The sequence below is a fragment of the Myzus persicae genome, unplaced genomic scaffold, assembly GCF_001856785.1.
Source record: "Myzus persicae strain clone G006 unplaced genomic scaffold, MPER_G0061.0, whole genome shotgun sequence".
NCBI lineage: Eukaryota > Metazoa > Arthropoda > Insecta > Hemiptera > Aphididae > Myzus > Myzus persicae.
In genome coordinates this window covers 1,094,846-1,120,773 of record NW_019100802.1, presented here as the reverse complement: position 1 = coordinate 1,120,773, position 25,928 = coordinate 1,094,846, and the positions used below count along the sequence as shown (strand labels likewise).

At 33.5% G+C, this 25,928-nt stretch overlaps 1 protein-coding gene across 3 annotated transcripts in view; it reads left to right on the top strand.

The window, feature by feature from the left end:
* The window catches only part of LOC111043081, a 154,539-nt gene that overhangs the window by 104,486 nt on the left and 24,125 nt on the right, over positions 1–25,928 (top strand). For all 3 annotated transcript variants that reach the window (XR_002605531.1, XM_022327890.1, XM_022327889.1), the window contains exons 9-17: positions 17,846–18,085; positions 18,296–18,382; positions 18,444–18,541; positions 18,600–18,939; positions 19,012–19,197; positions 19,269–19,553; positions 19,656–20,135; positions 20,229–20,360; positions 20,423–20,534. Coding sequence is in view for 2 of the 3 variants with exons in the window: in XM_022327890.1 (XP_022183582.1) it covers positions 17,846–18,085; positions 18,296–18,382; positions 18,444–18,541; positions 18,600–18,939; positions 19,012–19,197; positions 19,269–19,553; positions 19,656–20,135; positions 20,229–20,360; positions 20,423–20,534 (1,960 nt within the window). In the remaining variant the exon portion in view is untranslated. The remainder of the gene's footprint in view (positions 1–17,845; positions 18,086–18,295; positions 18,383–18,443; positions 18,542–18,599; positions 18,940–19,011; positions 19,198–19,268; positions 19,554–19,655; positions 20,136–20,228; positions 20,361–20,422; positions 20,535–25,928) is intronic.

Genomic DNA, 25,928 nt, shown 5'->3' with positions numbered 1-25,928 from the left:
TCATTTTTACGGTGCGGAATAATAAACTTTTTATGTATCATTCGATATAATACAATATAACAGTATAATAAAAAATAATATACCGGATGCGATATCGGCGGCCGACACGCGGTTGACCGTTGGTAATAATACCCATCGAGGTATAATATACGGAATCGAGATATAAATCTACGTGATAGAGACGCCCATCGCATTGAGGGAACTCGCGCCGCAAAGGGGAGGTATTAATGTATTATAGGTATATAAGTACGTGCATACAGGTTAAATCGGTATTTAATAACCGGGTACGTTACAAAAGCTCTAGGTAATGCTCTGTGCCCATGAAACAATACAATCGTATAAACTATATAATTCAAATTTTAATGTATAATATATAGATGCGTATACACGATTGTGGAGATTATTGCTTGTAGTGCGGGGGGGGAGGGGGACTCTTACACATGTCGTCAAATGTGTGAAGTTCCCTTAAATCGTTTCCAATCTAAACAATTATTATAAGTTTATTAAAGTCTTAATTACAATTTATGGGTAATGCCAATCAACATATTAATTATCATTTTCAATTACAGTTTCTTATGAATATTATTCAAATATACTTGGTACCTACAACATACATATTGTCTGCCACAGAATTGTGCACAATATAAATAGAGTTAACTAAATAAATTAGGATCAACACGTCTTGTCTTCGTCGTGTATATAATCCGGTGCATATATTTATATACATATATACAATGCCCGGACCTGAGTTGCAGGTGGTGCTTGTGTGATATTTTTTAGTCCTCTTCTCTTTTTTACCCTCCATTCCACACAGACAATTAACTCTAATAAATTAGTAGTTAAGTTTTAGATATTTATACTTAGAATTATATATACGTCATTTTATCACCAAATAATATGTTATGTGTAGATACTGGATACAGAATACAGTATACGAAATTCAACACATCATCGTTCGTTTGAATATAATAATCATATTATGTATGTACCTATAAAGCTCTTAAATTAAATAATTATAATTACCTAATTCAATTTTTTATATTATTACAGTTAATTAAATCTTCTCTATGGGGTTAATTTGTATTTTTTGCTTGTATTCACTAATTAATAGCTACTTATAGTGATGCATAGTAATCTATAAAATATATTAGAATATGTACATCAATGATCAGATATACCCGCGAATGTGCATTGGACGTTTTTAATAATTTTAATACCTATTGTTCTAGCTTAAAACCAGACAGATAAATGTTGGTACTTATATTCATAAAATACCCTATCCTTGTCTGCGTCTCTGCATCTCCAGTCACATCGCACCCTCTCAAAGATCAACACATAAATTACATATAATCCGGTGGCCGACACACGATGTCACGAATAACGCGACGTCGTCTGCACATGTATTTAATATAGGTACTAGCTAAATTATTTGACACGTAGCACAGCTCATGCAAGCCCCAGTCGGCTGTTGTAAAAATAAAAATGTGTTGTCATTCAAAATGATAACGGTAAACATTTGAAAAAATAGAAGTTTTTTCAAAAATGATTGCCTTATAATGAAATCAAATTAAAGAATTCAATTAATATAAGAAAAATAAATATTTTTGCAATTATTAGTGTAGACACGTCTTCCATGGATCACCTTGTATTTAAACATCGTTACAGGCTACCGAGAGCAGCAACATCTCTATTCTCTGACAGGCTGAAATTTAATATCGTAGAACCAATAATATTTATCGTGGCTGACAATATCATCGCAGCGATCGTCGGCCGACATTACTTTTTTTACTTTTTTCTCTGTCCGAAAACTGACTCCGCTATGACTGTATAATATGTATAATATTTACTTTCGCGGTCAACTGTAGCGAGTGGCGTGGCAGTGACATATATATTTTACGCGTGACAAATTATTAGAACTCTACACTTATATTATATTATACATAAATACTGTACATTATTGTATATTAGGATGGCTGAGTAATTCACTTTAGGTACCTATATTTACTTGCACCGACGTACATTTTACGGCGGTGATCAAACAGAAATTGTGTTCGAAGTCGATTTCGATTCCTGATTATTCACACCTAAGACCAATTCGTTGTTTGGACCGTATATACAACATATAATATAGGTGTATTATATATTTTCATAATATCTTGTTTCAGTCGTATGGACGGGCAGGTACCTACAAGTAATCGTAAAAACACGAAAGTATAATATAAACTCGTTGGATCTATAGATCGGAAAGCGGCGGCCTTTATCACGATGGTTGTCGTGGAGACGCGCATTTCATTCGAAGTGGTTTCCTCGTCGTCGTGTATATACGAGATGATTTGATGGATAAAAACGTATCGCCCGAGGTGCCATGTAAATGTAGCATATAGGAACCTGCGGGTATACGCCGCGCTCGTATATTCCGTTATGTTATAACTTACAGCCTGTAGGCTATTTGCACGCGCGATTGGCGTCTTTCGTCGTTATATACAATAATATATATACTGACGATGACTGTCGCCGTGCCGATCTCATTGCTATATAAAAGCGCACAAACGAAGACGCTTCCTTTGTATAAAACGCACGCACGTTGACTAGGCATACGATATTACTGTGTAGTTGATTCCATCTATTCGTTGGACGGGCACGCACGCATATTATAGGTATAGGTACGTGGGTTTGCCACTGTGCGAGTAATCCTGCAGCAGTGGGAATACAAAGTACCTATGTATAGTATACCTATAGTAAGTATAAAGTGGACAACAATTCAAATTATACACGGTCGCCATGTCTATCGAAGCACACTGGGTGAAAATTAAAGTGGTCTTAAAATAACTTAATTATTAAGTAAATACGTGTCATGCTTGAGGGCCGGACTAGCCATCACTGGAAATTAAAGGGCATTGCCATAGGACCCATACAAAAAAACATAGTGTGAGTGATCTAACTGTGAATGAAAATATACAGACGTTGAGTATGTCTTATTTTTTCTATTTATAACTGTTTAAATTTTATATTTTTTAACTAATGATTTAAAAATTTGAGTCCCCAAGTCCTTCTACAGTCTCGAATGGTTTACCCTAATACAACTAGACCTCATAAGTGCCTTTGTTTCGACACATCAACTTGCGAAAAATTAGATTATTAATTTTAAAACTGACGATACTATGTTCAAATATGAAATAAGCACCTCTGCGATACCACGCACCGACTTCATTAATAGCTAGATAGGCCCGCGCCTATGCAATGTACGTTTGTATATAATCGTTTTGGTGATTGCTCATTATGCATTTTTATTATAATTATAATTTTTCGAATATCATAAATTATATTGATGTGTTGAAATCGTAATTCTTAAGTTTTATTTCTAAATAATTCTTTAATCTGCAGATTGTTGGTATAGGTACATAGACAATTTGCATTTAGCCGCACTATCGCGCTTCCTGGTAAAAAAAGACATTACATAGACGTAAACGTGAAAATCATATACGCGCGTAATTGTTCATAAATTATTGTAAACACTATAGTGTCTGGCGCATTTTTAACGCTATTTTTTCCTCGGTAAAATTCGTCATCTTATAAAACTGTGACCGGCAGCGGCTTGAAACGTGTGTTATCAGAGCGTATACGAATAATAATTTTATCGCGCGTAATCAAAGCGATAATTTTCGACGCGAGACGAATGGAGCGTAATTTCATACTACAGTGATGATGTCTTTTCCTCGAGTCTCTCTGCGAGCCGAAAATTATTGCGCCATTGTCAAAATCCGCCGCAGTCTTTTCTACAGGTTTCCGGTCGAAATTCTCCGTATTCCCAGCTGTACTTGGTTCGGTGACTGCATAATAATACGATATAAATTCAACTATTGCACTCTCGCTCGTAACTATATACACCTAGAGGTGGAACCGTCCTTATATAGAGATGTAGTCCGAGACGAAGTCAACAGACATCGCAGTTCGCGATGCACACTTCTACAGTTCTATATACAATATACATCCAGCTCAAAGAGCCAAAGCAACAGTTTTCAATATGATCGTTAAATATATATACATATTATACAGCCATATAGATATATATATACAATGGCGCCCTCAGAAATATAGACCAGAGGGGGAGGGCCAAAGTCAAAAATCTCTAATATCATCACAGTACAATTTATTATTATTTTTTACAAGTGATAGAACAATTAATAGGTATTAACTAAAATAGCGTCGGTGGTGCACTGGTGCCCTTTGTAATTCTATTTAATAATAGGTAGGTACCTCGTGTATTAATCAACTGCAAAACCAAAATATATTTTATTTATTTTTTAAATACAGTTTGATTTGATTGAAACACTTGCAATGCATTCTACGTTCGTGGTCAGTGGTCATCACCCTATGTGTACATTATAATAATATGTCTGCAAATTTGATGCAACGATGTTCTTTAAATATTTAATACCTACATTATTACATTTATACCTGGCGACTAGTAGAGGGTAAACATATATATATATACATTGCATTTGTATGTTTAGGTTGGTCAACGCTCGCTACGGAGAGAGCGTAACGAATGGAATTTGACTCTATGCGCGGCGGCGATTTATTTTTGCGCGCGGCCTCCGTTCGTAAGCCGCCACCGTTATGAGTGTATATTATTGTTATAAATATAATACAGTAAACATACGATATACCTATACTATATACGTCTGTACTTGAACGTAAATAATTCTTCGATGGACCATGTCCGGGTGAAAAAAAATTGCATCAAATTTCGTGTACTTCAGCGGCTTGTCAAAGTAGTTGCTGCGGTGGCGTGTGTCATCTATATGATCTATGTATTATTATATATACCACAAAAATACGTATTTATAAGTATTCGCCATTTTATTGAGAGAAACGCTTTGCGTATTATTATTACGGACCCAGATAATGCGTTTTCGGTTAGGATAAGTATACTTAACTATTCGTTTGAATTATGAGTTAGGTCCATAAAAAATTTCTAAGAAATTAGCCACTTAGTTTAATTTAAAGTATAAATAGGGGTTTTCGTTAAAAAAAATAAAAGTTTATGTCTTTACAAATTACATTTCTTAAGTACAGTAAATCAAATACCCAATAATTTGAAAAAATGCATTATTAAATGAAAAAAAACGAGGGTGAGCTTGCTTAATGAATCACCCGGTTGTAAAATAATAAAACGTCTTATGTATCATATATGTACATTGTACATGTATCCTGTAGGTTTTAAATTTAATTATGTCTTATAATATGCTAATTAGTGTAGTGTATATACAATATCACAATTATATTTTTAGAAAGTAATCTTTTGTATAGGTGTATAATATATTATGTATACATTATACAGTGTAGATCAGGTCATGTCCATGAATACTCAAAGTTCATAAAACATGCTAAATGTGAAAAATGAAGCCTGTATTATAATTTTAATTATTTTTTTCTATACTTTTTTTAGTTCCTGTATTCAAATTGTTGTCATTACTACATTTTATTTTGCCTTTCTGAAAACTTTCTTATTGTAAAACTGCTACGTTATTCATTATTAGTATACGAAGTTCTAATCATAAAATATTATATTGAAACTTATATTTTGACCTTTTTTTTCACATTTTTGGATATTTCAAAAGTTTTTTTTTAAATACCTACGTACAAACAAGGCCTAAAGGTATTATACAGAAAAAAATTGTCTCGGTTAAATTGGATATAATAATTTTGATTGCAAACTATTTTTTATCTATTTTAAATATTTACTCAGTTTAAATTCAAAAAACAAAATTAACTATATGAAAAATAAAATTTTTTAATTTCCAATTGAATACATTTATTTGTACTATATTTAGGATTTTAAATGAATTTTTGAGTTTTATAACTCATTATATCCATAGCCCTAGTGATAAACTACGATGTATATACTTGTAGTGCATTAATTTAAGTATAGTTGTAAACTATTATATAATTTATAATCTTTTTTTTACACTCAAAACCATATAACTTCTTACCGCTTTCAGTTTCACTCGACGCGTATAACATGAAACATTAAATTATTTTAATATATTCGCAAGAATTCTTCTTTGATTTTTTAACGATATTTTGATAAGGTATATTTTACAAAACTACATATAAAAAATTCGACTGCAGCATAACATATTATAATAGTAGTTCAGTGGTATAGACTATGTATAGTGTATACACATTCAAGACAAATTCCGACCATCTATTTGATATTTTAGTTTAACGTACCTATATTTTTTAACGTCAAAGTATAATATTTGTATGCGAAACCTTCCTAAGAAGATTTCCAACACACTGTTACCTTATGAGTTATGGGGCTTGAAATAATTTATGTTGTGTGCTATTTCGCGTACTCGTGTCTATATTATAATATTACGGTCAGATACTCAGATCAATGTGGTGGTTATTAGCTTACAAACATTATAGTGTACTATATTGTATTGCTAGTTCCTGGTGGCTGGCCAGGTTCAACTTAACGACTCGATTAACGATGCGTTGATCCATTTTCTTAAAAGATTTTCGTATGAAATTATTTACATACATTTTCAATAAAAATAATAAACACTTAATTAAAGTTAAACAGACCATAATATAAATTATATAGTAATGTTGAGACTTCGTTCGGCACAGATATGATCAGTTTGGATCCCGATCACGCACAACTGGTTTGTTTTGATAGATGGTACTTATATCCTAAATAAACAGTGCTATGGTAGACTTCATAATTAATGTTAAAACTAACCGTGATCCAATATTCGTTTTTATATTTCTGACAAACATTGTGTATTCTCCACGAGAAATCGCGTAAGTGGTAAGTAGGTGGGTATTCGTTATAAATATTAAACTAAAAAAAAATGTATTAGGTACGAACAAATATTAAGTAGGTATGCATATTCTGTGGCTAACAATAATATTGTTGATGCCAGGGTTATTGGCCTCGTTAATGTCGTTAAGTATATAGCTGACGACTTAGAATTATGAACATATATATTTTAACTGAAACTGAGCGATTATATTGTGATGTATTTATGCCCCGAGTGGAATTGTGCGGTTCGCGAACCTATAGATCATAGCTCTGACGTATATATAGATCATATTTCGTTGGCTTTATATGGAAATTCGAAATGTCTTGTTCTTGCTTATTATATATTATATCGTTTCGACCCCGCGCTGTAGTGCAAAGCATAATATTTTCTGCGCGATATCCTCGAGTCATATACGCTGTAGATTCGGTTTTAATAAAGTATAATACGACAGCCGTGTCGAAAATTTTCACAATCATCTCCGTATTATTGTTGGCGTATACTTTTGAGACGAGTCTAGAGTGACAAAACAGACACTGCGAATTTTGCTTAGTAACTAAAGCAGCAATGTATATATATATATTAGATTCATTGTCTATTTTTACACTATAGTCATAACCGCAACATTTACATAAAAAGAGAAATTTTCTGTAAAAATCATCACCATTGAAGTCATTATCGTAAAAAAAAGAAAACATTTAAGTTTTTATTTCAATCTTTAATAGTAGTCACGTAAAGTACGTAAATAAGTCGTGTACCAACTCTGCAAGGTTATATATTGGTACTCGCCGTCCGACGTTTAAAAGTGTTATTAATACAACTCAATTATAGTCTATAGGTAGTAGGTACTTAAGAATTCATATGGATTATAAGTAGTTTTAGAATTCGAATTTGAATAGCTTCTATAACCACGAATACTTAATAATGAGATTGATAAATTAGTCGTCGAGGAGTGATCGGTTCTCTACAAAACATAAGTTTAGTTAATATTTTCATCACAGACATACCTATCAATTATGATCAGTTTAAAATGATTTTGCACTCATAGTTATTATGTATGAAATATTTAATTGGAAAATTAATTGTTATGTTTAAAAATGAATTGTAGTAGTTGTGAATTTAACCGTCGTCAGTTTATCTACTTATCGTTCAAGTAAATCATTACAAATCGGAGGACGTCAGAAATTATAATTCCTTTAAGCACAGCATGCTCAGCGACTACTGATTTGGGTAATTTATTTGCTTCTTTCTCGGTACTTTTCAGTGTTTTGAAAAATGTTTGTTTCCAATCTGACTGACCTAAACATAGATTATATAAAATTATGTTCAGGCGTTTAAAATTGTCCGTTATCATTTTAATTTAGGTCAAAGTTACAATGAAACCGTCCAGTATTATATGGTGTATAATAATAGTTTTTAATTAAGTGTTGTATTACATTATTTTGAAACTAGTTTACAGTAATTGACTACCGTTATCGCGTATAAAGTTGTAATGTCGATATAGTACGAAATGCGAAATAAAATAGAATCTCTAAAATCATAATAAAGATTACTGCTCGTATTTTTCGCTATATACCAATTTTTTATGTATACCTATTTGGTAAAAATGTATAAAACTTTTTAGGGCGTTAAGTTCTTAGAGCTATTAATCAGTAACGTTTGTTGTGGACTATACCTATATAGGTACTATACGTCTATACCCATACCTAAATATATATGTTTATAATATTATATAACCAATAATATAGTGATTATTATCCTCATCGTCTTATCGAAAAGTAGTTGGAAACTAATAGTTAAAATTTCAATATTAATGCATCAACATTTAAAAAATTGAATGCTTACGATTCCCATTTTTAAGTATGATTTTATTCAAATTTTTAGGTAGATCATAGTAAATACTATATACTCGTCACTTCAGGATCTGTTAAAGATAGTTGAACATTAACAAATTCAAAATTTATTGAAGTGCATTAATATTTAAGCATACAAAATATGTGTAACTCGAACGTTCAAAATCACCTCGCATGGTCGTAAGAAAATAAGAACGCAGTACTTAAGTGACTGCAGTCGGTGTGGTTACACAATGATTCTGAACAATCAGAATCGCGGTGTAGTATACCTCTATGTAATATATATAATAACGCAGGTATATTCAACATTTCGTGCCGCAATAACGATTTAATTCGCAGACTTATTATTTTTTAATAGCCCTCGCGTACGACCAGCGGCCGCGTGGGAGTTGAGGTCGTATTTCTACTGCGCGGTCTGAAACCTAAAATATTGTCCGCTCACCGCTTGTTATTATTATGTCACTCACAGCGGAGTATAAGCGACACGCAATATCGCACAATAATAATAATAATAATAATAATAGTAAAGATAACGACACTAATAATAAGCGAGTTCAGTATTGCGCACAGCTTCACGGCGGCGGCTCTCCTATAGCTGCATGCGTTGTCGTCATCGTCATCTCGCGACGGTTTTTAATTTCGTTCGCTGAGCCCGCCCGGCGTCGATTTGGCAACGCGGGAGACGCGTACGGAAATAGAAAAATAGTACAATATAGTAGTTTAGGTCGTCGTGACGTCGTCGTCGTCAGCTGCAGTAGTCGTGAATTATTTTAATATATTATATAATTTATCAAAGTATTATTATTATTAGTTGACCAATTGAGCCAGCGCCGTTCACACCGAACCCAAAGCTGTTTAATTTCCCCGGTTTATACACTCTAAGCATAAGCGTACCTACTTGAGTATTTTTAATGGGTTTGATGAAATTCGGCCATTAACCGCACAATATAACATCTATTTTAGTACTGAAAATAATTTAAACATTGTGATAAGGGGTAACTGGTGGAGCTCTAAATCTATTACAGATAATTTTCAAGAGAGTTAACCGCCTCCTCGCTCATAATGCACTACAGTAGGTAATAGGTATCATACTTCAATATGCGATTCGGAAAAATCATTATGGATGACGGTTGAGGATAAGATGACAATCGAAAGGTGAGAAGACTAGACGCACAATAGTGTATTATGTTGTGGACTATAGTCGTGTTTGCGCGTATATAACGTCCGTGAAGTTATAAGTACTCCAGACTCCATCGCTACAGATGCATTAAAAAATCACCTTTGTATATCGCTCAACCCTGCGCTGGACCATATATATATATATGAATATATATTATAGTTGCACGTGCAATATTAAAATAACAACAACAACAACAACAACAACAACAACGGCATCAATAATAATAATGATAGTAATAAAAACAGTTGGTTCATTGTACTCGATTCTTTGAGCACGTATGCAGTATGCGCGAGAGAGAGAAAGAGAGTTAGCGCAGGTACGAAAAGGTTAAGTCATTGCAAACTGAACACGTTCTTCACTCGACGGCCATAATTCGGCAATATCGTTTTTTGTTCTCCACGAGGTTCTTTATTATCGTTATTGCATATATATATATAAATATATTTATATTTAGATAGAATAATAATAATATTATGTAGGTACTCTAAGTCGAATTTACCAAACGCGCCGAAACGAACATTTTTTTCTTCGATATGTTTTCTATTTATTTTTTACGAGCCGTAGAAGATAATATAATTGACGTGTACGGTATATATACGATGCGAGTTTCCGCTCGGCCGCTTGCGTGTGTATATTTACCATATGGTGCGCGTCCGCGACGATGCACGTCCCACGCTCATCGAACTATACGCGTACCGTGCGATGCTGTGGTACAGAGGTATTACATATTACACTTGGATACATGTACAGGATGATCTTTGAAGTGCGCCCACCCTCGCACTTTTAAATAATATCGCTTACATTCAAATTCTGGTTTTTGAAATTTTTCAGTGCTTATACTCAAAGACCTAAAACGGTCGTAAGTATGGGTATACCTTTATACATTTTAAAAACGTGAATAAACTCGACTTATTAATATTACTGCAATTAACACGACTCTGAATTTAATAATTTTAAAACCTGTTAATAAGCACGATGTCCTATGCACTAACATTATACAATATATATTACCATTAAAATATAATATACTCGGAAAATCTCAAAATACAGTAACTAAATTTCAATCAAAAAATCTTTACCACTAACATGCTGGTTCTAAACCTATTATGCCTATAACATAGTATTATTCCTATGAAATATAAATCATAATTTGAATATTTAACCTATAGAAGTTTGAAAATCGGGTACGCATAAAAAATCACCCCATATATATTGTATTATAATCGTACACACCGCGGTGTTTACAAATCAACTTCTTTCATATATATTTAAACAATTTGTTTCGACTTATACTATATAGTATATATACTTATGGCTCAGTCGGTGTGTATCCATCACGTGAGGCCGACGAAAAAAATACTTAAAAACGTTTTGTTTACGCGTGCAGCAGCGAGACGCACGTAAACCTCGACGAAAATATCTGGCGGCATCCGTGTCACGACCCCGATAAAAAAATATATGTGTATACACACAGCCGCCCGCGGTAAGGCCGTTTTTGATTTTGGAAATCGTGCGTGTGCATTCGTATAAAAAGATTGTCAAAACGCCGCCGTTTGTGGGTCGTAAAAGTGTGCACGAATTCTACGTTTCTAATAAAAAAAACCTACCTGTTTATGTATTAATTATTATTATGTCACTGCGCGCGTAACGTGTTTTATTTGCATTTGTAGGCGTACGTATACAATATACTATGTTTAATGTAGATATATGTTGTTATTTGCCAATGCACATAATATATTATGTATCATTAAATTAACCGCTGCTGTACCTATACATATACATCGCGTGCACGTAATTGCAAGGGACCTCATATTATATATAGAACAATTATAATACCTCTTTTTCTTCGTATTCGGCGGTATTAAGACACGTATTTTTTCTCTCCGAAAATTTCGATTCGTTAACGTTTACCAGATATTTAACATTTTAGAACTAGAGTAGAATCTCCATTACCTACGTTTTAGCCGATATGATAATATAATAATAATATATATTACGATCCATGGTTTACAGCAAAATAACGAAAAATGTTATGATTAAAGAAAAATGTAGGTATACAGTATACACATATTACCGTTGAATGTTTTCTTAGCACTGTGAGGTGTATAAACTGATACTCCTATAAGTTATCTTGCTCGTTAAACGAACGAAGAATCTCACGTATAGGTATAACGACTAATGAACGATACATATATATTATGTATATCGCGTTATGTCTGCAATTATTTGAAAAAAAATGCACTAACTAAATAAACAAAGTAACGGGTCAGTGAAATAAAAATAATATAAGAAATTATGTTCTCCAAGACCTAAAATACCCATTAAGATAAAACCGATATAGACTCAGTCGAGTTGCACATATTATATGCTATACGTTACACATTTTAACACATTTTTATGGATTTAAAAAAAAAATACTCGTTTTATGTTGTTTATATATAATATACAAAACGCCGATAAGGCGTGCAGAGTGAGAGTGCATTTGAAATTTTTCAGATCCTGCAGGTAGTGGTGTTTATTGGGATAAACTTATAAGTTATAACCAAAACATAAACGGGATTTGACCGCAGGCCGGCTGCATGTGTGTGTGTGTGTAGGCCCATAAAACGGCGTGTGGTCTTTGTTCGTATATTATACTTCACCCGAGGGCTTGTAAGTGTTTACTATCTATACTGACCAAACCTTACGTTCATATACTAAATACTTATCTACTACCTACCTGTATACGAAGCCCTGGAGGAGAGAATATACAGTGCAGTTATTACTTCTTAGAAAACGTAAAAACTACAAAAATCACAATCTGTGTATGTTTTTACGTTTTCTTTACGCTTTCGTTTACATATTTATATTAATCATTACCATAGTATATATGGCTGCGAGGTCGCCGTCACCTGCACTCGACCTCCTCTTCTTCCTCACGTCGGCGTTGCATGTCCGGGGTCGTGTGCGTGTGCCCATATATACACGACAGAACACCGAAATGGATGATAATTATATGCATATACCTCTATGCCTATTTTATGATTGTCGAAACGCCTATCCCTATATAAATGGATTTAGAAAATGTTGGCAGAAGAGTTACAGTTGTATAGGTTTCTAGTCTCTGTGCACCGTACAAGGGTGCAAAATCGCTATTAACCTAAGGGCTTGCATAGAGATTTTTTAGAGGATGGGCCAAAGGGACATTAAGTGAGATATTAAAGAATTCGTTAAAAATGAGAAATTTCGAAATCGTAAATTTGTAAATATATGATTGTGTGATCAATATGACATGTAAAATAGGTATTTTATAAAATATATTTTCTAAAACCATTTATAGGAGGTACCAGGTACCTGTTTCAAATACAGTTTACATGAAACTTCTGGGGTGGGAAGGCCTATTCAGCCTCGCCTTGCTATTAATAAACGACCTACCGCCACATTTACAATAATATTATATATTATATTCTAGGCGCGTTTTTTAAATAACCTTTTATAAACGCCGCCTGCTGCGAACCACCTGCCCTCAAATATATCCAAATGATCCACTACGTGGGTACTTCGCATATATACATATATTATTATTATTTTTAGGCCTGTTATATATATTCATATAATGTAGAGAGATAAATGATTGCGGCTGTCCAACTTGCGCAACTAACCCCGTCTAATCCCTATATAATGTGTAGATCTTCGTGATGTTGTTAGGCTATTTTATGATTGCACTTTAACATATATCAAACAACTAGATATAAATAAATTATTAATTAAATGATTTTTCGCGGGGTGTAGGTGGCTCAGTTATGTCAACTATTAATGTTAACGATACAAAAAATACGAATCTGTGTATATGTAACATAGTACTATGTATATACTTTAGTACTATAATGTATACTATACGAATTTCATAAACATTTTAATCTCCAGTGCAGTGTATTCGATTGACCCATAAATGTGCACAATACTTGGTATAGAGAAATAATAATATTATTATTAAAACGGGAATCGGTTTGCGATAAATAATACTTCTCACTAGTCTCTGTGTTAATGTTGCATCCACCGCCGTGTGTGCGATAGCGTATAAATCGTAAAAAGTATACACCAATCACAATATCTCGTCACCGGAGAGGGGCACGTTTATCATCCTAAAACTACAAACAGTTCATACTCTGCACTCAGCAGCAGCAGATGGATCTCAGGCATAATTTTTCTTCGAATCTCCCATGCAAAGGACACATTGAGTTTGTCTCGGTCATAATATTTTCGTCGAGACATTCATCGTGACCGATGTGGTCTGCTGCAAAAGTCGCTAAGCTACTTATGTTATTTAAAAAATTATAATGCCTTAATAGTCGCGTGCCGAAAGCCATTTACGTATACGTTACGTTTTTAGTACGCGTTTACATTTTTACGTTTCCGAGTCACTGTGGCCGTATATTATTTCCAATGGAAACGTACAATAATATAATTACAACTCACATGTATATATTATAATACAAGTATACATTATGGTCGGTTTCAAGAGCAAACGAAAAATGAAAACAAATTCGTATTCAAAAAATATTTTGACTGTGACACGTGTGTCGTGCGTGGAGTTCGCTGCAGCTTTCGGAGCCGCCGCAGTAGTGTTACCACTGCAACCAAATTTCTGTGACCAACTATAATTGATGTACCGGGTGATCCGTTTAGCTGATGGCTATAATGACACTAATTTTCTGCTGTATTTATAAAAGTCGTCATTTGGTACTTCTGTACGAAGTAAATTTTTTTTTACTTACCCGACTTTTATATTATATACACTTCAAAAACTCTAGAACCTAATGTTATCATTAAAAATATGTTTTAAATAAAAAACCACTAAAAAAAATTAGATTTATTTTGTTTGAAAACAACAATTGAGGAAACTACGCAGTTGTAAACAGAACATCCTGTAGCATATAAGTCGTAGTTATCGTTTAGGTCTGCTGGCACGACTAACACGTGTTTTGAAAATTGATATCGATTAATGCGCGACGGACCTAGGACATGTAGCAGGAAACGACAGTGGCGGGCGCGTTAATTGTGTACGATTGGGAAGGGGAGGGTCATGCGACTCATGCCTACTATTTGTCCACGTCCTGCACCCCCTGCGTCATAATGGTATACAACTGCCGGGCACGAAAGCGAATTATTATGCTGAGGTATAACTTTTTTTTTTAAATTGAACACGAAAATTATACGATCATTTCTGCGCCTAATGCATATTATAATATTAATATTCTCCGGCTCGCGTGTTTATTTCGAAGTTTTCGGCGGCAAAACAAAAACAAAACTCGTTCGGCGAACCGCATAATTACGGGTAGGACTGTATAGCAGGAGGTATATAAGCTTTCTACTTCTTCGCGGGGAATACGCGCGACACATCGACATACACCACGGGTAATAAATAAACAAATATTATTAATGTGCGCCGGTCGCTGAGTTGGCGATTGTATTATGCTCAATCACTACAAGTCTTTCGATCGCATACGAGTGTCTACACAGTTCGACCACGATGGAAATAATGCAACGAAATCAATTTCACCTTATAAGGACTACGAATAAATCACCCGGCGGCGTATTCGGCACTCGTGTTCACACGTGCCGTGTCGGAATATTATCGTTTTAAAATTTAAATAGGTAGGTAACGTATTATGTGCTGCTACCGCTGAGCGGAAACGTATCGGCTTAAACGTTTCGTAGTGTTTAATCGCACTCAGAGGTAATATACGCACGACGCGATTCACGTGAGTTTACTTGGGCATAAATTATGCGCTCATATGAATTGACCGTAAACGGGTCTCGGAAAGGTTTTTATTGAGTCATAAGAAATATACTATAATATAATGAGAGACCTTGGACCGGAAGCATACTCAGCGCGTAATAGATTATTTTAAACACATTCGTACTTGAGTTGTAGACGATCGTTGGACTTTGTATTATTTTTTTATTATTTTGAGAAAAAAGTATTATTGTGAACAACACAGACTAGGATTGATAACAAATAATAATATAAACATAGCAATTCGTTGAAATTTCAGAGGTACTAATAGTATATATGTATACAACAACAATAAATTATTCATTCATACAATTTTAATTTTTCAACACATTTGTTCACCATTTGCACATTGTACATGAGTTACTATAAACAATACATTTAAGTAAATTATAAATTTGATTCTAATTGTATTATATTTTTGATATAAAAAATATGTCTGTTGTATAAATATTATTTCTTCAAATAATAATAATTATTGCATTCCATATTGTACAGTTTGCAAATAACAACCCAAGTCTAATCCGACATTATAATATCAAGAATATTTGTCTGAAACTCTGAACTATTAATTTGGTATCTTCTAATAAATTGTCCAAAAATATATACATCGCACCGGAAAACCACAAAGTCATATAAAACAATATAGCGCTGAACAGCGATCGCGCTACCGTAATTCTTTTTTGTGACGTTTAATGGCTGTGCGATCTCTTCAGTACTAACCGTCGTACAATACAGCTGCAAATTACATTATTACATTAAATTACTGTATGGTTACACTTCGTCAGTCCGACGACAATAATAATATATATAACAACAACACCGCTGCAACGGCGGTCGTAGAACTCGTCGTTCGAACCATGACCACCCGAGAAAATTGTCGGAGTTTATTTTTTGTTGTCATTTCCTTTCCGATGGCGTCCGTCGGACGTTTTGTCGAGTTTTGTGTTTTTAAAAAAACACGCATGCACGCACGCACACACACACACACACACACGCACGCATATATATAATGTGATGTATAGATATAAGTTTATAACACATTTATCGCGTTTAACGAAATATCCTTTCCCCTTAGTTGGGCCGGGCCACGTGATGATGTCGTTGGCGGCAATGATGCAGAGTCTACGTGCGGCGTGAAAGGCACGCTGGATTTAAATATATCTGGGCCATCTCTTCTTGTACATAGTATATTCCACCGCGTTTTGTATCATATTTATGACATACTGGTCCAGTGGTACTTAAAATGTTAGTCACGGTTTAAAACTAAAGTGTAATAATATTAAAATGTGTTACATTATAATTGCAAAACAATAAATCTATCATATAAATATATAATACCTAACCTAACCCTCAATACCCGATGAAAGCAATGACTAATACTGCAGCAGTGTGTGTTATTTAAAAACATATATTTATTTTATAATTGAACGGATGTCTCAATTCTTAAACAAAAAAACCGTTTTTTTTTTAACAGCTAGACAATTCCACAAAACTCATCACAACTTTTTTAACATCAGATTAATACTATTTGTTTACATTATAATTGAATTCGGTTGGAACATGTAGTTACATACTTACATACAATATAGTTTTATTATATTATTCATAATATAGGTTCCTTTAAAGTATAATATAATACTGCATTATGATATTAATTTGAATCCAGACATCATTAAGATTTGTTTCATTTCGAGTTTGCCTTTAGAACAATGGACAATGGTGATGAAAATATATTGTACATGCATAGAGTCTATACTGGAAAGACGACCACTTAATAATGCTAATAGCTACTTGCCGCTGACAAAGATATTTAAATTGGTAGACCACAGCATGACATTGAATAATAAAGTAGAATTTTAAAAATTACTTCATATTAACTACATCAGGATATTCGTTGAAATATTTTTTGAACTAATATGACATCAAAATACAAAAAACCTTTTTTATACGTATTTACTGTTGTTGTAGGTAGGCAACTACTATTACAAACGATGATGGTGTGTGGCATAGTAATGTTATAGATATGAACTAGAGCTATTAAGATCATGTTGTAAAATGTACACCTGCGCAGTATATGATTATGTTTCTTTTGATTATATCTGTGTATTTGCTATCTGATTTAAATCGTATGTAGGTACTCGTGTAGTCGTATAATACAAATGTATAATGTGTATGTAGTTATAAATTTGTCGTCTAATAATATATTTTGTTTTGTTTTTAGTCTATCCACAGTGACATTGAATCAAAAGGCAAGTGTATCCGGTTGGTGTTGAAATACTGCAAGTTACTAGCTGACGAACATCATCAACCTACGACTCCAATACATCAAGAGTTAGTGCAAACGGTGCCGCTGCTAACCAAAAAAGCGAAGAATTTCGAACATCGCTGGCAGCTGTTGTACATAAGATCGTTAGAGTGGATCTGCTTCATTGAAAGTCTGACCGTGAAAAAATGTCGAAAGGTATGTCAGACTAATTGTCTAGATTGACCGAAGAGCTATGTAATAGTATATTATATATATCTACTTATAGAGTTTCGGAGTAATCCGTCCAAACAGAGTTAATGTAACGTTACATACTCGTACGGACGTACGTAATATAGGATTTACGTCGTTTGCTGTTATTGTATATCTATATATTTAAAAAACACGTACATGTTATTTTTATTGTAGGACAGCAATAGTTCTTCGGATTGCGACGAAGAACCGGTTCATAAATGTCCACGGTTAGTCGATCATAAGTTGTCAAATTCTTCAGACGTAAGTGACCATACTGTACATAGTTTTCTGAGAAATACATCTAAGATGATTGAATATTTAGGGTGAACAAGTAAACAGTGAAATGGAAACAAAGACTTCACCATCGCCGGTGCTCCAATCTGAACGAATGTCATTCGACGATACGGCCAATTTTCATAGGTAAATCAAATAATACAGAGTTGACTGTTTCAAGTTACTAAAGTTGTATTTTGCACAGGTCGGATAGAAAAGGTCCAAACTTGGCAACTTTCTACTACAGACATTTAGATACGGATTCGGAACAAGAGTCCCAAATGAAGTCTATTGTGGAAACTGAAGTAAAAACGTCGGAATCATCGGAAGATGAAGAATGGACATACAGTGCTAATACGAAGAAAGAAGTTGAGAAACCCGAAGTGCCCGTGTCTTTGGCAGAACGAGCCAACATAGAAGAAATTAAAGCTCTGGTTGAAAACGTCAATTGGTCAATTTCCAAGAATAAACACTCTGAAAAACTTTGGATGTCTGGCTGTGGCGTGAAAAGAAGAATTTTCCGACATGAAACGGTTGATCCCGAAGTAATATACTAACACTTTTTTTACCTGTTAAATATATGTATTCAGACGTTTTATTTAAATGTATTTTTCTAGAACGAAGATTTTATCGGTGATAGTTGCGATGCTAGTGGTGAATACACTACAGAAGACGACGATCAGCATTTCAACTCTGATAATCATTCGCATTCTTCGCGGTCGTGTGATATAACCGTAGTGCAAACTCAGGAATTAGATTTTTCTTCAAACCCAGGAAAAATAAACGATTGCAGTTCTCCAAAGGTAACCAGCTGCAATACCACAACGTTATTGTATGATTATGATTTCAATAATATATCGATTTCAATTTGCAGGTTCAATTGAGATCGAAAACAAATACTGGAAATACATTGAGACCGGTCAGCATGTCTGGTCTTCCCCAAAGCAGTCCCAAGGCTAGACTTCTGACCGAGTCCTGTCAGTTGTCTGTTTCGGAATCGGCCCTCAATCATATTTCTCACGAACAAGTGTCTGTTAATGGCAGAGACTCGTCTACCATCGAGGAATCTACTGCGACTCAAACACAAGACTGTTGTGGATCTTATAACACCAATTCACTAAGGCGACGTAAACTTAAACACAGAAGAAAGAGTACATTGGTGAGAAATGGCTGATAAAATAAAATATATATGTTTATACACAATAATGTATCAAAATTAAAAACCAATTGTTTTAATTCATTTATTTTTATGAACCTATAGGACAGAAAAAGTAAAAGTGGATCAGCTGACAGCCTGTCATCTATTGTTAATTCTGTAACCTACAACGAAATGATCACTTCTGGTTCGTTTTCCGGCTCTTTGTGCGGCAATACTCATATTGATTCACAACGAGCGGATTCAGAAACTGAAGAAGAGGTTACTAAAGATTCAAAACGCCCGGCCGTACGTAAGCGTCCGATGAAAATGCCAGTGTTCCGTTTAGGCGAATTTGGTGCCGTCACTCCGAGAGAAAAACGTTTCCCATTGACTGCTCAACTGCCATCGGGTACAACCACAGACTTTAGTTCGTTTTCCGAACAGGCTTGGGACAGCTATCAGGAAAAATACTTGAGTGAGCCCTACAGCGAGGACCCACCTGACCCGGAATCGGTCAGACGACTATTGGACTTTGGTGACGATTACAGAAAATGCTTTGATAGTCAATCTGACTGCGCTTCCAGCATAGGAAGACCAAGTTTTGTGAGTACTCTTGAGTGTTAAATAAATACACATATATATATATATATTCATGCATTGTATGGGGCTTTATAATTTATTATTATATTATTGCAGCTCGACGATGAAACTTTTGAACCAGATTCGTCAGATTCCGTTCGTAAACTCATCCTTAGGAGTCGATTGCAACTAAATCAGCTTTCTAAACTCGTGGCTCACCCGAATTCAAACCTTACTGTTGCAGAAATTGTATGCGGACTATAACTGTAAACTTTCATTATTTGTACTTCATAATTGTACTTCATTTACAGGGTCAGTTAAAACAACGGTGCAGAGAAAATGAATACTGTCTCCGTTTATGTTTAGAAGGAATCAAAGATAGCCAAACGTTTGTTTCGGGCAATGACATAGCAGAAATTGAAAGTGAGTAGTTGATGTTATTATATAATATATAACTATAAAAATGACAGGATATCAAATTCATTGATTAAATACAATTCAAATATTATCCTAACAATTTTAACTTACAAAAATGTTATTATTGAGACACAGAAGGAAGTACAAGTAATCAAATATATTTTTAACTTTACTTTTAAACACAGGCCTATACAATATTTAAATTTATTTAATTATAACGTAGTGTTTTCAATTCACACTTATAAAAAATATTACCATTATTTATTACTTAACCCGAGTGTTAAGTACGTGGTATTTTATATTGTCATAGTAAACAGTTTCACATATTTTAAATAAATGATTAAATAAAAATGTGGCCTCTGTCAATAATTCATTATTAATGTCTTAAAATCTAATATTTTTTTTTGTCATAAAATAACGAGTGTGATATTTTAATGGCCTTGAATTCATAACCCATGCATTATCAGTCGTTCCCTCGATAAGTAGGTACTTGATAGTTGAAAACGGTTTTAAAATAACAGTAATAATAATAATAATAGTTATAAAAGTTAATTTTGTGTTAATAATATACTATATTTACACACATTTAAAAAAAAGTGAAATGTTTAAATACCGCCCCACGGCATATTATTAGAAAGAAACCCAGTTCCTGACGGGTTTAAGTGGACTAAATAAGAGGTCCAAGCCTACATACGATACTATTCTATATACATACGACTTTGTGATTGATATTGACAGTGCCTCTTTGCCAACGAGGTACTCTAGCCCGTTTTATTTCATCAGTTACCCATTGGTTTTGGTTATATTAGTGTTAGATAGTTGGTACCTATTATATTGTCGCGACAAATGCGTTTAATCATTTATTAGTCTATCAAGTCTAATCTTCATTTTAAGTGACTAATAGATGTCCTAGATTTTATGACTGTATCATACACGTGTGATTCAAATGTCACATTATTTCGTGGTTAAAAGATTGAGTATTATATATACACCGCGAACCCAAACGATAAGAGAACGATGTTGTCAGCCTTTTTTCGGCAATTTCGCCGAATTATATAAAACATTATAATAAACTCTACTGCGCAGTTTTTGTAGGCGAAAAGCCTACAAACGAAGTGCATTGTCACCATGGTGACCCCCATAAACATGTCTCGATTTTTCCCCTCACAACCGACTGCGGAAATCGATCAGATTGCCTATTACGTTTTCGCTGAGGTTCTATCATGCCCAAATGAATATTTATATACGTATAAACTCCGTCCGCCGGCCCGATGCTATGCATTGCAAACTATTTTTATTAATTCCTTGTGGGTTTTAGACTGCGCTTTTGTAAGTGGATATTCTTAAAAATGTCGATATTTAATTTTACGGACTTTTTTATAATATTATTTTTTATTAAAACATTTACTTGACTGCAGTTTTCCTCTGTATAACTTCCTTCTATAGCTACATAGTATATACGTATTACATAAGTCATGAAGTATTACACTAGATCGGAATCCACACGTTTGTATTTGAATTTAGGCACATTTTTCGCTAAGAGAGTGTTTGATTGAAAAGGGGTCATTGAGTGTAATATATGCATATAAAAATTCCAAAACCGTAACTCGGACGAATGCATTATTTGTGCATACACAAACGGACAGGCGGGTGGGCGTGCTTGAAAAGTCACTGTTTGTCTGTACCTAGTTCCTACCCATGTAGTATGTATAGTATATAATATCCATATTATCGCAACAGTGATGTGTATAATATAATACTCATATCCAGACAATTACTCGCCCAGGTACCAGCCGCCGAGTAATATAAGTAGGTATACATAATATTATGGTATTATTCTACGGGTCGCGGGCTAGTAACGGCTGCGCCCCACCTGCTCGTCGGCGTCACGCCTGCACATATTATGACTTATACTCGCGTGTGTGTTCACGCGAGAACCTCTCGCGGCGCGCGCGTTTCGCGCTGTCGTATCGGTGTAGTATCGCTATCACCTGTTCAGTGTTTCGTTCGCCGCTCATACGATAATATTAAATCGCGTACAGCGTTGTGATTTGCCATAGTTTGCAGCAATAATATTAAATACTAATTGATAATAATCGAAGACGCGCGTCGGTGTGCACCTAATACCTATGTATAATAATATATTTATCACTTTCCGTAAATACCTATACGGTCGTTCTCCGTCCACCGTTCTCATCGCTTCCGTTTCGCGCTAATAAACATCATAATAATGTATAATAATAATAATGTGCCATCCTGAACCAGTTCATCCGCACCTGTGCGGTACGACGGTCGAACGATTCGCGTTTAGTTTTTGGCTTTTGCAGTTTTGCCAGCGATTTGTGCGAAACTTTTCTACTAAAATCAAATAGTGTTCGTTGTAGTATTATTATTTTGCAACATTTCTCGTCCGCCCGCGGTCCTAACCACGCAATATCAATCGACGTCGGTCCATAAATGGCATTCCGCGTGGAAGTGGCGCACGTGGCCACGCAGACCATGATCAAAGGTAAACAATACATCGTTTTATGTCAATCCAAACACCTTGTTATATTGTATGATACGAGTATGAATTAAAATGGCGTGTCCCGAATACAATACGATCGATATTAGATTCTTTTATTTTTTCATCGTCATTCGTCACCCCCATCGCATCGGCAGCAGCACAGTAAGAGAGTGGCCGAGAAAAAAGAACAAATCTCAACTTTCGAAAAAAAAAAAAATAGGTAATATGCCAACTGTCAATCTCGTTTTTCGGTACCTTAATTTCGGCCTCGCACCGCCGCCCACGTCCAAACCTACGGAATAGTTTTGAATTCTAATGCCAATATAATACACAATCGCGCCGGCGACGATGATCAGTTTTAGAACTGTAATGTAGCTGTAAATTTTAATGTGATGTATAATATACATGTATATAGTAATATAGGTAGTAGGTAGTAATTTACCATGTATAGTTGTACGCATATGTACGTGGGTAACCGTAACCGTAAACTTAATTTTTGTTTTTAGTTTTGACATGAAATTACCATAATATTGATAAATTTGTATTCATAATGTACATAACTCTCCCTTATTCATTTTTGGATTCATCTCTCCATATAAATAAATTATGTACCTACAAGAATGTATTATCATGATCATAAATGTTCAAATTTTAATTTTAAATATATTTTAATACCTATACTTTTCTTCGTAATTAATAAATATTAATAGGGCTGTGAACTTGTAGCAAATAAATATAACAACCTTAGTAATAAGTTTCAATCATTAGATACCATAATATTTGAATATTTCTACGTATGTCGCATATTAGTATATACTTTTGAAGCTTTTACTTTCCATGTTGTACATATTTAATCACATTTTTCCGTGTCTCATCTTTATTATTCATGTTATTATGTGACAATATCTTCGATTTCCATGTTTTTTCTAAAATGCTTTGTTATTATTGTGTACATTTTACTGGACCAATTGTTATATTCCGTTATTAAAGTTATCATAAACTTTTAGTAATTTATATTTTGGTCATTATTATATATGTGCATAATTCTATCCATATAAGTATATAACTCACACTATCCATTTGTTGGTCATACAATTCGCCGTATTCAATTCGCCAGTCGGTCTCCTGATACGCTTTAGAGTGTTTCGTGTGTCGTATGTTATATAGTGCTTTATATTTTAGTCGTTATTTTTGTATCACTGTGATGTCTTTGAGCAAACCTAGTCAACGTAAAAAGCGAAAACATACGTCTCTTCTTCTAAACGATAAATTATGCTTAATAGAAAAGTGTGCCTCAATATATAATAATTATGATTATTCATATGTATTGTATATGTATGATTATGTATATGCATTATGTTGATATGTAAGTTTTTTAATTTTTAAATGATTTTGCTAGACCTAATATTATGTTGCAATATATCATGTATAGTAATTAGTATAATATAATATTCTTAAATCTATAATACGGACATGTTTTTTGATTATTTTGTTTAATTCCGACTTCCATTAAATCGGACAACTTAGAGCCCTTATTAGTCCGGATTGATGAGGTTCTACTGTATTATTATTACTATGGTGTTGTCAACCCAACGTTACACCTCATCGTGATCATTAGAGCGTGTAGACATATAGAGACATATATACAGTTGTACATAACAATAGAATGGTAACTAGTAAGAAAAGTTTTATTGTAAAAAATAATAACTGTTACCACGGAACGTTGGCTCTATACATAATATATGAGTGCTAAAATATAATGATATAGGTATCATATAGGTTTGTACGTTTTTTTAAAAATAAAAATCTTTACGCATGGTTACACTAATAATTATTTTGGTCCAATTAAGTTTAAAAATTATGTATACAGGTATACAATAAACTTTTTTAAATGCTCATAAGTCATAATTAAAAAAAAAATGTTGAAGACATTGTTTATTTTTATATTTTTACACAATGATTAGGACGTATAACAATTAAATAATAAATATTCTAAATCGGAAGTTTATGTGATAATGCCAATTTTAAATATTGTGAGGTAATAATAATATTATCATGCACCATCATCTTAGAATTTCTCAATAATAATGATATAATTTACAGTATAATGTTCATGTAATGTGTATATTATACTTATTACATTTTTCTTGATACATATAAAAATCTATAAATCGATACGATAAAGTATCTTTACATATATGTAGCATTTTTACCTCATACATTATAGTTATGAGTTTATGACATACATATTTGATCGAATATTAATGCGCCATCTATTTATTGTATATGTTCATTTAAATCATACCTATTTATGATTTCGTGTTGCTACTTGCTAAACAAGTGATCATAAACATTTTATCAGAATTGTATTAATATCTATAAGTATAGTGAAGTATATATCAGCATAATATTATGTAGATATATCTATATATCACTATAAACATGATTTCATTATAACATCCAATAAATTAAATTATCATTTACATATTTTAAAATGTAGTTATTATATAGTAGCCATATAGGTAATATTGTTGTTTGTTAAACACTTAAATATTTAATGTTATAATAGTACCTGTTCTCTATGTTTCTATAGCGTATTATAAATTATAACATATATGATCTGAAGTATTTACAATTTTTACGTAAAAAAATACCATTAAGTACCTAGATTCATTGGAATGCTTGTATTTTTAATCTAGGTGATCTGTTTACGACGAGTATGTCCAAGTAAAATTGTAATAAAATAAGTAGTTGCGTTTCTGTAGGTACATGTAATTTTATTATTAGGTGTTGGTAACTATATACGTAGAAGAATAAAATTAGAATGGGGCACAGAATCTGGTTAATTGTTCAAGGATGAAATATAATATGGACAAGTCACCAGTATCTACATA